The 15,739-nt window shown below is 50.9% G+C and overlaps 1 protein-coding gene across 13 annotated transcripts in view; it reads right to left on the reverse strand.

Moving 5' to 3' along the window:
* The window catches only part of MINK1 (misshapen like kinase 1), a 48,202-nt gene that overhangs the window by 12,629 nt on the left and 19,834 nt on the right, over positions 1–15,739 (reverse strand). For 12 of the 13 annotated variants that reach the window (XM_030862168.2, XM_060290439.1, XM_030862160.2 and 9 more), the window contains exons 2-5: positions 4,220–4,285; positions 2,564–2,620; positions 2,347–2,472; positions 347–457 (exon numbers count right to left, since the gene is read on the reverse strand). In XM_030862168.2, the coding sequence (XP_030718028.1) occupies positions 347–457; positions 2,347–2,472; positions 2,564–2,620; positions 4,220–4,285 (360 nt within the window). Of the gene's footprint in view, positions 1–346; positions 458–2,346; positions 2,473–2,563; positions 2,621–4,219; positions 4,286–4,599; positions 4,966–15,739 lie in introns of all 13 variants that reach the window. The other variant, XM_060290438.2, reaches the window with a different exon arrangement.

The following is a 15,739-nucleotide window of genomic DNA, read 5'->3' on the forward strand; positions in this document are numbered from 1 at the left end:
TGGGCTGGGCTGGGCTGGGCTGAGGGAGCTGCCCCTCTCCACCCAGGGGCCCAAGTACAGGCTGAACTTTGCGGGGAGCTTCCTCAGAGTGGTGGCTCTGGAGAATCCAGCTGCCAGGTTGCAGGTGGAGAAGGGGCGGTGCTGGGAAACAGAGGCGCCCATTTCCTCTGAGTGTTCTCCAAGGTTGGCACTCAGCCTCCACCCCCACCGGCATCAGGCCCTCTGCTCCTTCAAGAGGGCACAGCTCCATCTCCTTCCCTGTGCGTGCGGGGAGGGTCCACGTCCAGGGAGACGCTCCACAGGGGCTGGCCCAGGAGGAGGAGGCGGGGAGGGCCCTGGCACTCACCCGGAGAATCTCCCTGCAGATGTAGGCGATACAGTCCTCCTTCAGGGCGTTCCCTTTCGTGTTCTTCACCAGGTCTGTCACAGAACCAGCACCACAGAACTCCATCACCAGCTATGGTCCCAGGGAGGCACCGGAAGGAAAAGCATCTGTCAGGCAAGGCCTCCTTCCCCTGCCAGGCCCCTGGAGGAGGACTGGAGTCCTTGGGGCCAGAACTGGTATGAGCTGGAGAGCAGGGGCCATGAGACCCCTCATAAAGGCTACGGAACTTGCTGAGATCAGGGAAGAAAGGGGAAGGGGACACATCTGGGAAAGGTGGGTGGGCTGAGGGAGATGGTCTGGGTCCTGAGTAGGAGCCCAAGGAATCCCTAAAATTGTAGACAAAATGATGTGGGTTTGTGCATCTTCCCTGGGGAAGGGTCCGAAGCTTCCATCAGATCCTCACTGGGATCCGTAAACCCCAAACGGTTAAGAACCCCTCCTCTGGAGCAGGGGTCGGCTAAGAACCCCTCCTCTGGAGCAGGGGTCGGCTAAGAACCACTCCTCTGGAGCAGAGGTCGGCTAAGAACCCCTCCTCTGGAGCAGGGGTCGGCAGTCTACGGCCAGGAAGCTAAGCGTGGTTTTTACATTTTTAAATGGTTGGAATAAAAAAAAAAAATCAAAGAAAGGGGACTTCCCTGGTGGTCCAGTGGTGAACATTCCATGCTTCTACTGCAGGGGGCGCGAGTTTGATCCCTGGTCAGGGAACTAAGATCCCACATGCCACGGCCAAAAAAATTTTTTTAATTTTTAAAAATATCAAAGGAAGAATCTGATGAAATTCCAACCTTAGTGTCTTACATAAAGATCTTTGGGGATCCAGTGACACTCCTATTCCCATGTATGCATTATCTATGGCTGAGGTGAACAGTTGTTGGAAACTTTATGACCCACAGAGCCCCAGATATTTACTAGCTGGCCCTTCACAGAAAAAGTTGGCCAATTCCTGACCGAGAGAGAAGAAAGGGGCTAAGAGTCAGAAATCCCCAGGTCTGCTAGAGACAAAACAGTGCATGGGGCTACCAAAGAACTGCAAGAGGGAACCTGGGAGACTTCGGCAGAAACTATGCAAACGGGCAGGGCCGAGGCAGGGAGATGAGAAGAGCTCCCAGCTGGTCTCCTCAAGGGACCCAGAGGCAGCGGCCAAAAAAGTCCCAGGGGATCAGTATGCCTGTCCAAATGTTTTCACTGTACGTTTTCTAAAAGCCGCATCTACCGCAAAAAAAAAATGTTGGCTGGGATACATACATTTGTGTGCACACTAGAGGTAATTTGCATACGGCCCGCATCTGGGGCCTGCAACTCCCACAGCAGAGCACGGGGGGGGGGGAGGGGGGGGGGAGGAGGGGAGGATGGTGTCCGTCAGGTCCACAGCGGGGCACCTGGTCACTAGCGCTCAGCTTCTAGCCCTCAATGATCACCCACTACACACTACCTGACGTGTTACTCACCTTTCTGTGTGTGTGTGTGTCTGTCTGTCTGTCTCCCAAAAAAAGACTAAGTGCCTTGGAGGCAGGGACCACAACTCACGACTATCTGTGCAGGGTGCATAGAGGGTGCTCAATAAGTACTTGTCTGGCAACTGCTGGGAGGGGGGACCTGGCATGAGCCCCAGCCCCCCAGCCATGGCTGTGCTCCCTTCTGCCCTCTCCTCTGTGCTGGGCTGAGCACCAGAAAGGGTGAGGCTGGGGAATCAGCTGGCACCAGTGCCCAGGCTAGGGAGGGCGACGACTCTTAGGAATGTTCTTGGCCAGGAGAGAATCTGGGGGAGGCCCAAAAGAGCTACAGCAAGCTGTGGCTGAGTAATCGTCCACAGTTTTGTGCACTGCCAGGAGGGGTTCGGGTCTTGCCAACACCCACAAATATTTTGATGTGTTGCTTTCCCAGGAGCTGTGCACAAAGGCGGGAGAATGGATGGACTAACTGGGGGAGGGGCAGGTGGGCAGGCCAGGGGCGCGTCTCACCCAGAGCTGGTCGTCGTTCCCAGGGGGGCTCTTCTTGATGAAGGCCCCATAGTAGGTGGCGATGTTGCGGTGGTGAGAGTATTTTTTCAACATGTTGATCTCCTGCTTGATCTCTTCCTCCTCATCCTAGGTGAATTCGGGGAGGTGAGCCCTGAGAGTCCCTCCCAGCCCCCTTCTCAATGCTCTGACCCTCCCTCTGCCCCGCACAGCTCCCTACCTCCGTGACATCCATGACCTTGATGGCAGCCAGCTGCCCGGTCTTGACATGCCGACCCTGCGGGACAGAGAGCCAGGCATGGAGGGATCAGGGTCTATGCTCAGGAAGGGCTTAATATGGGAGAGGCCACAACTTTTGGCTGTCTTCTGTCCTACAAAGTGCCCCTCGTGGTGGCTAGACACCTCAGTTTATGGGTTGGTCATAGACAGAGGGCTGCAGGAAAACCACCGAGGCTGGATTCCAAGTGCTACGCTGGATAAAGATGAAGGGTCTCCTCCCCTGAAACGCTCAAGAGGGATGAGCGAGAGACCCTTGGGCTCTGCTCCAGGCACTTTGGCTTAGACGTCCCAGTCTGAAAGTTAGAATGGGGAGTAAAAGATACCTGTCCATCCTCAGACGGAGCTGGGGGGAGCTGGGGGACGAGGCTGGGAGGGCTCTGCCTCTCCAGCATCTTCTGTGCAAGACAAACTGCTGGGTGCTTTCCTGATCCATCCCCTCTGGTCAGGAGGCCTTTCCCAGAATCACCACCCCCACAAGGCTTTTTATTATTGTCCACAGGAAAGAATAGAGCTGAGATTTTAGGGAACTCGGAGGAACACAGAAGGGCTGACTGACATGTCAATGCCATCACCTGTGCTAACGGGAAGAGACTTCTTCTAGAGTGTGTCCCTGCCATCCCCCCCCACCGCCCCCCATCCTTCCGAAATTCCTAACAGGAGCCATCTCAGGCTTGGGTATGAAAGTCCAAGGCTTCCTGGGAAAGAGTGGGGTCGGGGTATTGCCAGCCATGGATTATTTTTATCCTCAGCAGTCTTTCACGACCCCAAGCCCAGAGAAGCAGTAGAACACAGAGCTGCTATTTCCATGGCAACAACTAGGCAAGAGATGGGGGGATGGGGGGAGCGCCTGCTTCCCAAAGCTTACGGGGAAGAAGGGTAAGAGACAGGCAGGTGGTCCCAGTGACCCAGGAAACGCAGGCCCCTGTGATGCAGAGGAGACTTGTGAAAAGACCAAGCATCGTATCTGGAGACAAGGCAGCCAGGTATGTGCTCTGGGGCAGCACCTGCCTTGAACATCTCTCTGCTGCAACTGCCTCCCCCCAGTCAAGTGTGACCAGTGGTCAGACCACGTGAAAGGGCTGGGCTGGCCAGGCTAACAGCCACAATCAGTGGTCAGGGAAATGCCACTTCTGTGGGGGGAGAGGCGGCCCCAAAAGCAGAGGGCCTGAGCGCGGGCTCCAGCCCTGCAGCAGGCCACTCAGGGGAGCTCAAGACAGCTGCTTCCCCTCTGCAGGTTACCCACTAGGTCCCACCAACCCTGAGTCGTGTGGTCTCAGGAGAAGCCAAAACTGCACCTCTGAGCTCCGACACACATGTCCCCAGACCCCTCCCCCTGCTCCGTGTCCCTGTCCCATACCCCACCCAGCTCCAGACTGTTCCCGCCACACCCAGGACTAGTTCTAACCTCAGAGCCCAGCCAAAACACCCCACTTCTTGCTGCTTCCTTCCCTCATGACGTTTATCCCTCTCCTCGCCCTCCCTCCCTGGCCTTCCCCTGCCCTTTGCCAGGGCCCCCCGCCCCCCTCAAATCTCCAGGCTGGGGCCCGCTCCAGAGCAGGCCCACGGGGGTGGGCCCCGCTGCTGCACACAGCCTCACCTTGTACACCTGCCCGTAGGTTCCATTGCCGACCACCTCCACCAGCTCAAAGATTCCAGCAGGGTCCTGGGGGGGGAGGGAGGAAGAGTAAGGCGCCAGCACCTCAGAACAGGGCCATGTAGCGAGAAACACGGAAGAGCTATTCAACCAGGAGACGAGGGTGAACACGACTACGTGGGGCTGCAGGGGGGCCTGGCGGCCAGGTGCCCTCTTCCTGGCCTGGGCCAGAGTTCATGTTCTAGGGGAAAAGTCAGAAGGAGGGGAGAGAAAACGGAAGTCAGAGCCCCTCTGGCTATCCAGACACGCGGCTGCTTCCACACTTGGTGACAAACTGAGAGCCTGTGGCCTTGTCTGCACCACGGGGATACCTGAGTACCCACCTCTGGGCTGGGGTCAACTTCAAACGAGGCGATGCCCATAAAATGCTTAAGACGGTGCCTGGCACAAGTTATTTCGTTTTAGTTTTTATTATTTAGTTAGTTAGTTAGTTAGTTTTGGCTGCATTGGGTCTTCCTTGCTGCGCGTGGGCTTTCTCTAGTGCAGTGAGCAGGGGCTACTCTTCCTTGCGGTGCACGGGCTTCTCGGTGTTGTGGCTTCTCTTGTTGTGGAGTACAGGCTCTAGGCACCCGGGCTCAGCAGTTGTGGCTCGTGGGCTCTACAGCGCAGGCTCAGTAGTTGTGGCGCACGGGCTTAGTTGCTCCACGGCATGTGGGATCTTCCCGGACCAGGGCTCGAACCCGTGTCCCCTGCATTGGCAGGCAGATTCTTAACCACTGCGCCACCAGGGAGGGCCCTCTGCTTCTTAATAGCAGCACAATCTTCACCAAAGTCCACCTCTGCAGCATCTTCTTCTCCCTCCCTTCCTTCTCCACCTCACACTCACCCTGTCCTTTCTCCCTTCAAGATGCCCATTTGTCTCCTCCTCTCCACTCCTGAAGGTGCCACCCCAGACCCATCCCTTCACTCCTCCTTCCCGGAGCGCCCGCCTCGCCATCCTGCCTTCTGCTGCTGCTGCCAGAAACAGCACTTTCCTGATCTTACTCCTCTGCCCAGAATGGGCATGGCCCCCCGCTGCTCATGGGAGTCCCAGCACCTAAGCCAGGTATTTGAAGTTGCCCCATCATTAACCAACCGATAAATATTGCCTGAGTGAGTGTCTATATCGGCCCTGCACTGGGCTGGGCCCTAATCAGGGGAGACCTGTCAGGTGACTTCACCTTCTTTCATTTATCCATTAAATATTTATCGTGCACTGACTGCATCACAAGTCCTCAATTAGGCACAATGCGGATCTCAATGGTATATGAGAACCATGGATGGTCCCTCAAGGGCCTTATGATTTTACAGGCAGGCCAAGCACCCCAACATGGACACGTTACGGTTTATGATTACACGCCATGAGAGCAGTCAACGGCACTCAAGTCTGGAGTAGAGGCAAGAGCGCTGGAGAGTGACTTTCTAGCGGGAACGGAGCTGTGTGTCTCCGAGCAAGTATTTAACTGTCTGGGGCCTCATCTTCCTCACACAACTGAGAGGAAGCTGGACTGGGTAAAAAGTCTGCTCTGCAGTTTCTGGGGACAGAATTAAATTCAGAGTGGGAATCTCAGGCAGGCTCCCTGGAAGAGGTGGTATCTGAGTGGTGACAAGAACTGAAGAGTGGGCAAGCCAGGCCCTGCTAAGGGACAGTAGTTTGGGTTTGGATGTTGAGTGTGAGATGTTAGGGGATGCACAGAAGTAAATGTCTAACAGGCAGCTAGAAACAAGGGTCTGGAGATAAAGATTTAGAGGACGTTTGTGAGTGTGAGACATGGTGGCCAGGGTGAGTGCACAGGGAAAGAGGACTAGAAGGGCCAAGGCCAGCCTCTGAGGAAGGGCCACGTGCTGCACACCGGCGAACAGAACAGACACCAGAGGGGAGGCAGTCAAAGAGGACTGAGAGAAATGCCACTGGCCTTAGCACTGGGGGAACCACTGGGCATCCCTGTGGAAACTGCAGCTGTGAGAGCAGAAGGCAGACAGCGGGGGCTGGGGAGGCAGGGTGATGAGGAAGTGAAGGCTCTGGGTGCAGCACCCTCTCTGGAGAAGTCTGACTTTGAGAGGAAGGGGGAAAAGCAGAGGAGGCAGCAGGTCAGACACAAGGGTTTGCAAAATAGGGAAGATCTCTCATGCTTATGGAAGGGAAGAGGACAAAAAGAGAGGAGACTGATGATGCCTGACGAATTGATTTTTTAAATGATATACATGTGTGCATATGTATGTATGTATGTATTAGTATGTAAACTGTATCTTCCACTGGATTACAGCAATGATGAAATACAACAGTGCCTATTTCTCCCTGACACACATACCCAAGGATTCAGAATGCCCAGAAATGAGTAATACCACAGTTCAAATACGATTTATGCCATTGATCTGGCTTTAAATGTGGGCCCTTCCAATATCTGCCTGTCCTTGTGCCTGGCCACCCTCTTCGATGATGATCTAGAAGAGGCACCCCCAGAGGGAGGTGCTCTGCTCCTGGGAAGCCACCAGGCGGTCCTGGTCGCCTCTGCACACAGGCACAGCTCTGTAGTGATGCTACTGTAGGCCTTCTCCAGCTCTATCACTTGGCGCTCAGACTTCGTTCTCAGCAGCCTGCTTCTTGTCCAGCCAGCTGCTGGGAGGTGGAAAGGGATGGGGACAAGGGTGCGGGTAACTAATGAAGGAGGGAGAGAGAAGGACAGGAAGAGATGAGACGTGAAGCGACACTGGTCCCTGCCTGAGATTCCCACTCTGAATTTAATTCTGTCCCCTGAAACTGCAGAGCAGACTTTTTACCCAGTCCAGCTTCCTCTCAGTTGTGTGAGGAAAATGAGGCCCCAGACAGTTAAGGACAGGAAGAGATGAGACGTGAAGGGACACTGGTCTGTTGAGGTCAAAGAGGAAGGAAGATGGGGGAGCTCCGTGAATACCCAATGACCTTGACTTAAATGATTATGTCAGAGGGAAGATCTTCTGCTAAGTAGGAGTGTGGGGCTTGAGGAATGAGGTGGAAAAACTTGGAACAGATGCTACACAGGGCCCTTTAGGATATGTAAGAATCCTAGGATCCTTCTCCAGAGATTCTGAGTTAGCACCGTAGGTCTGGCATGAGGAGCAGGAATCTGTATGTTTAACAGATCCCCTGGGTGATTCCAAGGCAGAGGGTCAATGGACCCATTCAGAGAGACCGAGCTGCTTTAGGGAGTTAATAACAGGTGAATGGAAGGTACAGGACTGTCGGTGAGCAGCAGAGATCTGAGTGGAGTCACAGTGCTGGAGTGCTACAGCTCTCCTACAACAGCTCTGCGGCAGCTCCGTCTGCACTGACTCAACTCATGCCCCCTTTTCCCTATGTTCGTGTGGCCGACCTGCCCTAAAAATGACCTCTCTTGTCAGCCAAGCCAAATCCCAAGGTTTTTGTTTGTCTGATTGTTTTTTGGTTTTTTATTTCAAGAAATCTTCTCTAGCCACTCTAGCCCACCACAAGCTATCCAACCCATGAATTTCAACTTCAATTTCACATATTAATCCCATCCATTAGACTGATCAACGAGTTCAGCAAGGTTGCAGGATGCGAGAACAACATATGAAAACCAATTCTATTTCTATATACTACAATGAATGAATTTCCAAAAAGGAAATTAAGAAAACAATTCCATTTATTTACAATAGCGTCAGAAAGAATAAATCGAACCAAAGAAGTATGAAACATATACACTGAAAACTATAAAACACAGTTCAAAGAAATTAAAGAAGCCCTAAGTAAATGGAAAGCTATCCCGTATTTATGGATGAGAAGACTTAGTATTGCTAAGACCTACACATTCAGTGCACTTCTATCAAAATCCCAGCTGTTTTTGTTTTTTTTTCCCGCAGAAATTGACAAGCTTATCCTAAAAATCATATGGAAATGCAAGGGATCCAAAAGAGACAAGAAATCTTGAAAAGGAAGAATGAAGTTAAAGGACTCACACTTCTCAACTTAAAAACTTACTATAAAGCTACAGAAATCGGCCTTCCCTGGTGGAACAGTGGATAAGACTCCAAGGTCCCAATGCAGGGGCCCTGGGTTCGATCCCTGGTCAGGGAACTAGATCCCACATGTATGCTGCAACTAAGAGTTCGCATGCTACAACTAAGGAGCCTGCCTGCCGCAACTAAGACCTGGAGCAACCAGATAAATAAATAAATATTAAAAAAGAAAGATATCTTTGGGCTTCCCTGGTGGCGCAGTGATTGAGAGTCCGCCTGCCGATGCAGGGGACACGGGTTTGTGCCCTGGTCCGGGAAGATCCCACATGCCGCGGAGCGGCTGGGCCTGTGAGCCATGGCCGCTGAGCCTGTGCGTCTGGAGCCTGTGCTCCACAACGGGAGAGGCCACAACAGTGAGAGGCCCGCGTACCGCAAAAAAAAAAAAAAAAAGCTACAGAAATCAAGACAGCGTAAAAAAAAAAAAAGAGAGACAGTGATACTGGCATAATGATAGACATATATAGATCAATGGACTGGAATTGAGAATCCAAAAATAAACTCTTAAATTTGTGGTCAATTGACTTTCAACACGAGTACCAAGACCGGGACTTCCCTAGTGGCGCAGTGGTTAAGAATCCGCCTGCCAGTGCAGGGGACACGGGTTTGAGTCCTGGTCCAGGAAGATCCCACATGCCGCAAAGCAGCTAAGCCCGTGCGCCACAACTACTGAGCCTGCACTCTAGAGCCCGCGAGCCTCAACTACTGAGCCCGCGCGCCTAGAGCCCATGCTCCACAACAAGAGAAGCCACCGCAATGAGAAGCCTTTGCACTGCAACGAAGAGTAGCCCATGCCTGCCGCAACTAGAGAAAGCCCACACACAGCAACGAAGACCCAACGCAGCCAAAAATAAATAAATTTATTAAACAACAAAAAAAAGAGTACCAAGACCATTCAATAGTCTTTTCAACAAATGGTGCTGAGACAACTGGATATCCATATTTAAAAGAATGAATTTGGACCCGTATCTCATACCATACACAAAAAAATTAACCCAAAATGGATCACCTAAAAAGGTAAGAGCTAAAACAACAAAAAAAAAATCAAAAGAAAACACAGGAGTAAATCTTCGTAATCTTGGATCAGGGAATGGTTTCTTACATATGACACCAAAAGCACAAGTAACAACAACAACAAAAAAGGTGAATTGGACTTCATCAAAATCTAAAACCTTTGTGTTTCAAAGAATAGCATCAAGAAAGTGAAAAGACAACCCACAGAATAGGAGAAAACATTTGCAAATCATATATCAGCAATAAGGGACTTGTGTCTAGATAAAAGTCATATCTGATAAGGGACTTGTATCCAGAATACTAAAAGAAACTCAAGAATAAAATAACTCAACAATAAAAAAGAGAAATAACCCAACTTAAAAATGGGCAAAGAGGGCTTCCCTGGTGGCGCAGTGGTTGAGAGTCCGCCTGCCGATGCAGGGGACATGGATTCGTGCCCCGGTGTGGGAAGATCCCACATGCCGCGGAGCGGCTGGGCCCGTGAGCCATGGCCGCTGAGCCTGCGCGTCCGGAGCCTGTGCTCCGCAACGGGAGAGGCCACAACAGTGAGAGGCCCGCATAACGCAAAAAAAAAAAAAAAAAAAGGGCAAAGGATCTGAATAGACATTTCTCTAAGAAGATATACAGTGGCCAATAAGCACATGAAAAGATGTTCTACATGAGTCACTGAAGAAATGCGAACCAAAACCACAACAAGACACCACTTCACACCCACAAAGGTAGCTATAATCAAAATGATGGATAATAACAAGCACTGACGAGGATCTGGAGAACTTGGAACCCTCATACATGGCTGGTGGGAATGTAAAATTGTGTAGTTACTTTGTAAAACAGTTTAGCAGTTCCTCAAGATGTAAAACAGAGAGTTATCACATGACCCAGCAATTCTACTCCGAGGTAGATACCCAAGATCATTGAAAACATATGAACACACCAAAATCTGCACATAATATGTTCACAGCAGCTTTATTCATCACAGCCCAAAAGTAGAAACAATCCAATGTCCATCAACTGATGAATGGATGTGATATATCCATTTATGGATATTCCAGTAACATGATATTCCAATAATGGAATATTATTAGGCAATAAAAAGGTATGAAATAATGATACATGCTATGGCATGGATGAACCTTGAAAACATTACGCTAAATGAAAGAAGACAGTTAAAAAAAAAAAAACCCACATATTGTAAGGCTCCATTTATGTGAAATGTCTATAACAGGCAAATCCATAGAGACAGAAAGTAGATTGATTAGTGGTTTCCAGGGGCTGGGAGGAGGGAGGAATTGTAGTGACTGCTAATGGGTACTGGGTTTTATTTGGGGCTGAAATGAAATGAAAATGTTCTGAAATTAGACAGTGGTGATAGCAAGTCTGTGAATACACTAAAAACCACTTTAAAATACTTTAAAAGGGTGAATTTTGTGCTATGTGAATTATATATCGATAGAGCTGTTATTAAAAATAATAATCCCAAAGCCCCTCTCATAATGCTCAATAAATTATTGTTGATTAGTGACAATTCCCATTCTAAGAAAGCTACCCTACTAACATGAAAGGGAGCCCCGCAAAGTGCTTCTGGTCTAATAACACATGGGAAAAAGTCCTGAGACAAACACAGACAATGATAAAATATAACCATGTATATGATATAGAATTAGGCAACCTGGTTTCTGTTCTTGGCTCTGCTGCTAACAGGCTGTGTGTCTGGGGGCAAGTCACTTAACCTCTCTGGGTTCCCTTTCAACAAGAGAACTTTCCAGTTCTAACTCTCTGATTCTAAATGCTCAAGTCCACACTCCACAAAGCTGCCAACCGGATGACTGTGTATTACTTCCTTACTGTGTGCCAGGAGTTGAGTTAGGCTCTGGAATACAGCAATGAGTGAAATGGGGCAGTCCCTGCCGTAAGGGTGTTTCCCTTCTGATGGGGGAGGCAGACACTAAACAAGTCTACAATCCTTTAATTATAACTGTGGTACCGTGCATGTGCCACGGAGAAGCACAGGGTGCTAAGAGAACAAACTTGACCAAGCCTGGGGAATCAGGGGAAGTCTCTACTAAGGATGACATATTTAAGCTGGGGTCTAAAAGCCTTCCCAGGACCCTCTGAGCAATGAATGCCATTACCTGTCCCATCCCTGTGGCCCTTATCTTGACTACCTCATGAGATCTCCCACATTTTCTGTCTCACAGATGTCTTTCATTGCCCACCCTCCCCATATCCCTCTAATAATTAAACAGCTAACACTTTTTGAGCATCTTCTTTGGTCCTGGTACTGCTGAGCACTTTAGAAGGATAATCTCATAGCAAACTCTAACGTAGGTGCCATTGGCATATTTATTTCACAGGGAAGGAAGTTTAGAGCAATGAAATGACGTGCCCAGGATTACACACAGCCAGGAAGTGACGGAGCCAAGGTCTGACCTCAAAATTTGACTCCCAGGCCTGCTTCGCCCTGATCAAAGCTCCTGTTGCCTAAGGGACCATGTTTTCAATCATTGGATCCCTTTCTTGCCCAGTCATAGCTCATGAGCCCAAGAGATGGGCCCCTGGTCCAAAGGTAGCCAGTCCAAGACCAAGAGAAGAGACGAACGAGGACAAATTTCCCTCTCAGCCATTCCAACTAAAACCCAGAGGGAAGATGCCAGATAGGTGCCCGGAGAGTCAGGGCTGCAGAGGCCATTCTTATCTCAGTAAAGGAAATCAGAGGCTGTTTGTGAGCAGAATGGAGGGAGCGGGAAGTGGCGGGGAGACTGACTGGTTCTCCCCGTGCCCTGGTGCTACCACGACCCAGCTCCACCCTACATTTCCATCTCCAAGGAACTGGCTACGTATGCTGCATGCAGTTCATGTGCTCGGACTGCGGGGAGGTTCTGGACCTTGAAGGAAATAAAAATCAGCAGTGATAGCCAGTGCAGTTCTAAGCGCTTTACACATACCACTGAATTTAACCCCACAAAACTCCACGACATTGATACTATTATGATTCTCATTTCACACGAGTGAACTGAGGCTCAGCGAACGTAAGTAACTTGCCCAACAGCTAATTAAGTGGCAGAGCCAGGATTTGAATGCGTGTAGCCTGGCTCGAGTCTGCTCTAACCATCCCTTTATTCAACCTCACTCAAGCAGGTTCCCTGCCACCGAACAAGCCCGATCGCAACATCACCATTTAGCTTTTCTCATGATTCTGTCTCATCTCCCCAAGGAGAAGAGAAGCTCCTTCAGGGCAGGAACCACGCTCAGGTGATACCTGGGTACCATGTGGTATGAGAGCTCTGCAGACTTGCGCTGATACGGGCGCCCAGATGTTTTATTATATTACCTGGGCAGCTTGGAATCTGTATCATATGCAAAATCACTTTTGTTGCATTGTGAGCACGTGGAGTGACAGGCTGTGGCTACTTTCTTTCACTCACTAGGGTTTATGTTACTAAGCATTTCTTATCCTCCATATATTTGATACATGAGAACTCTATAAAGCCTTCAGTTGGTGGAGAGGTTGTGGAAGGCAGCATAGAAGTGTTGGAATCCATTACTGAAGAGTGGGGCTCTGAGCCACCTGACAGACGCCCTCATCCAGGCCAAAAACTGCCAGAGATGTTACACGGCACTGGGCTTGATGTCATATGATGTCATTTACAATTTATAATTGTACGTGTTCAGGTATGAAGAGACAGCAGTGACGTAACCTGCAATAACTCTCCGGGTAGATGTGCCTCCAGGTGCAACACAAAGGACCGCGTTCTGCACACGCATTTCATCCCGACACGCACGTGCACACGTGCAGTGACATGCAGCTCATGCAGGATGCTGCCCTCGCACGACTCTCGAATCGCCTGGCGCCTATTCCTGTTTTCCTTACAGCACCAGGTGGGTTTCTAAGTACCCGGGAGGTGCTCAGGTGCTTGTTGGTTTAACCTTTAAATGCCAGCAGAGCAAGGTAGAGGTGGGTTTGGTCAAGGAAAGCGTTCTGCAAGAAGTGGAGGATAAAGAAAAGAGCTGGAGGGGCTGGAGGGAGAGAAGAGGTGCCGAGCTGGGTGGGTAAAGAGGAGACACGCAGCGGGAGGCAGGGCAAGGGGGCAGACGGAATGGGTTGTCCCTTCAGACTCTTCTCCTCCAAGTCCCCCTTTAACGATTTCGAGTAAGTTAAGTCTCCCCAGCTGTAGCCCGAAGACTTCCTGAAAGGCACTGCCTTGCGCTTCAGAATCTCCCCAGCATCTGACATGCTATGTGCTCGATAAAAGTCAGCTAAACAAGAGGACTGGGCACGGAGCCTTGATCCCTCCCAAGGCGCCGACCTGCACCTTCGTCGTGGGCTCTGCTCACCAGGACTAGCCAGGAGAGAACTGGGCACAAACTGGCCTTGGGCTCTTTCTTCCTTGCTCTGCAGACCCTCAAAGGGCTCCCTGGATCCCCCTCCGCCAGCTCGTATCTGGAGACAGCACAAGGGGAAGATGGCGAACACAGCTCTGACAGACAACAAAGCAGTTACTCGGACCCTGGCCAGCACCAACTGGCATTCTCCTTTTCCTTCTCTGGAAACCAAGGAATCATTTTAATGCAGGAGTAGGACTGAGATTAGGTGAAAAATGAACGCTGTGACTATTTCCCAAGAGAAAAACGTGAAAGAGTTTATGCATCGATGTTTGAGGACTGGCTGGGATGGGGTAGCAGCGGGGATAATAGCTGAAGCTCAAGGACAGGGAGCCGTGAGCCACGGCTGCAGGACACGGGAAGGAGAAAAGGAGAAAACCCCAACTGCTCCCTCACAATTAGTGTGTGGGTACCTAGAAATGTACAGGTGCGGTCTGGGGTCACGGTGGAATGAGGATGAAGGGGTGGACAGAAGGGGCAAAAGGAGGCCAGCCCCTCAGGTTTGGGGTCATTTCTTTCATTCATTCATTCATTCATTTATGGCTGCGTTGGGCCTTCGTTTGGGGTCACATTTCTATCTATCTGTCTACCTACCTATCTATCTATTTATTTATTTATGGCTGCGTTGGGTCTTCGTTGCTGGGTGCGGGCTTTCTCTAGTTGCGGCGAGCAGGGGCTACTCTTCGTTGCAGTGCGTGGGCTTCTCATTGTGGTGGCTTCTCCTGCTGCGGAGCACAGGCTCCAGGCGTGTGGGCTCTAGGTGCGCGGGCGTCAGTAGTTACGGTGCGTGGGCTCAGCAGTTGTGGCACGCAGGCTCAGTAGTTGTGGCTCGCGGACTCTAGAGCGCAGGCCCAGTAGTTGTGGTACACAGGCTTAGTTGCTCCGCGGCGTGTGGGATCTTCCCGGACCAGGGTTTGAACCCGTGTCCCCTGCATTGTCAGGTGGATTCTTAACCACTGCACCACCAGGGAAGTCCCAGGGTCACATTTCTTGAAGTGGCCCAGAGCTGGCAGATCAAACCCTCAGCCCCAGGGCTGTTGCACCGATAACACCTCTTCCAACACACGTCCCCCAGTGCTGCTTCAGATCGTCCACCTACAAGTGGGGAGAGACGTGTGTGCTGTCTGCTCTGCACATAGACGAAATCCCCTGAGGGGTACAGGGGTTTTTGAAGTATTTAACAAATGCAAACTGTTATTATCAACATTTGCAGCATCTTTTTAAACTGCCTGCCAAAGACTGCCTTCTTAAACCTTGGGTTTACCTTCTAGGAGCTTATAAATCAGACACTAACACAGAGAATTAACATGTGGAGAAGAGTTACATATGCTAAAACATGAGGGGTAAGACTGCTTGTGAGGCAACTGCAGGAGAAGCAGGTCGGATAGGAAAATCTGTCCCCCGCTTTTTTTGCTGACCCATGAGTCTTAAAGTTACAAGATTTCTGAGCTGGAAGGGCCCATCCATTAAGAATTCCAGGAGATTCTAGGAAGCTGCTGGAATGGTAGAAAGAACTACAAAGACCTAGAACTCTAAAGCTTGGGAAGGGCTGAGAATCCCTGGGAAAGAGACGAGGGAAGGTCTGGTCTCTCCTGTGCTTCAGGCCCAGCAGTGATTATTCACTGGGATATGCCCTGGCAGGTCCTCCTGCTGAAACCAGTGTGGTTCCCTAACCCGGGCAAGGTGCCATCCTACCCCAAATGGATGAGCACTGCCAGGAGGTGGGTGCCCGTGCCAGGGTCGGGGGGATAGGAGGACAAGTGCTGGGGAGGGGGGCCACAGCCCCACCTCCTCCTATTGCCGAGCACACCAGGACTCCACAGAGGGCCACAGACTCAGAGAAACCTGGGATACAGATGGGGGACGGGAAAAAGAACCGCGGGGCCACTAGGGAAAGAGAATGGGAACTTGCGGTCCACAGAGGGAACCAATGAGAGCCGGCAGGATGGAGTCCAGAGCCACACCACCCTCTTGCCTGGAAGAGCGGGGCTGCCAGAGCCCGTGGAGCCTCTCTTTATCTAGTGCTGAGACTAGGCTGGGTGGAGGGGCCCTCCCGCCCTCCCTCCCTGAGGA

Source organism: Globicephala melas, chromosome 20, assembly GCF_963455315.2.
Source record: "Globicephala melas chromosome 20, mGloMel1.2, whole genome shotgun sequence".
NCBI lineage: Eukaryota > Metazoa > Chordata > Mammalia > Artiodactyla > Delphinidae > Globicephala > Globicephala melas.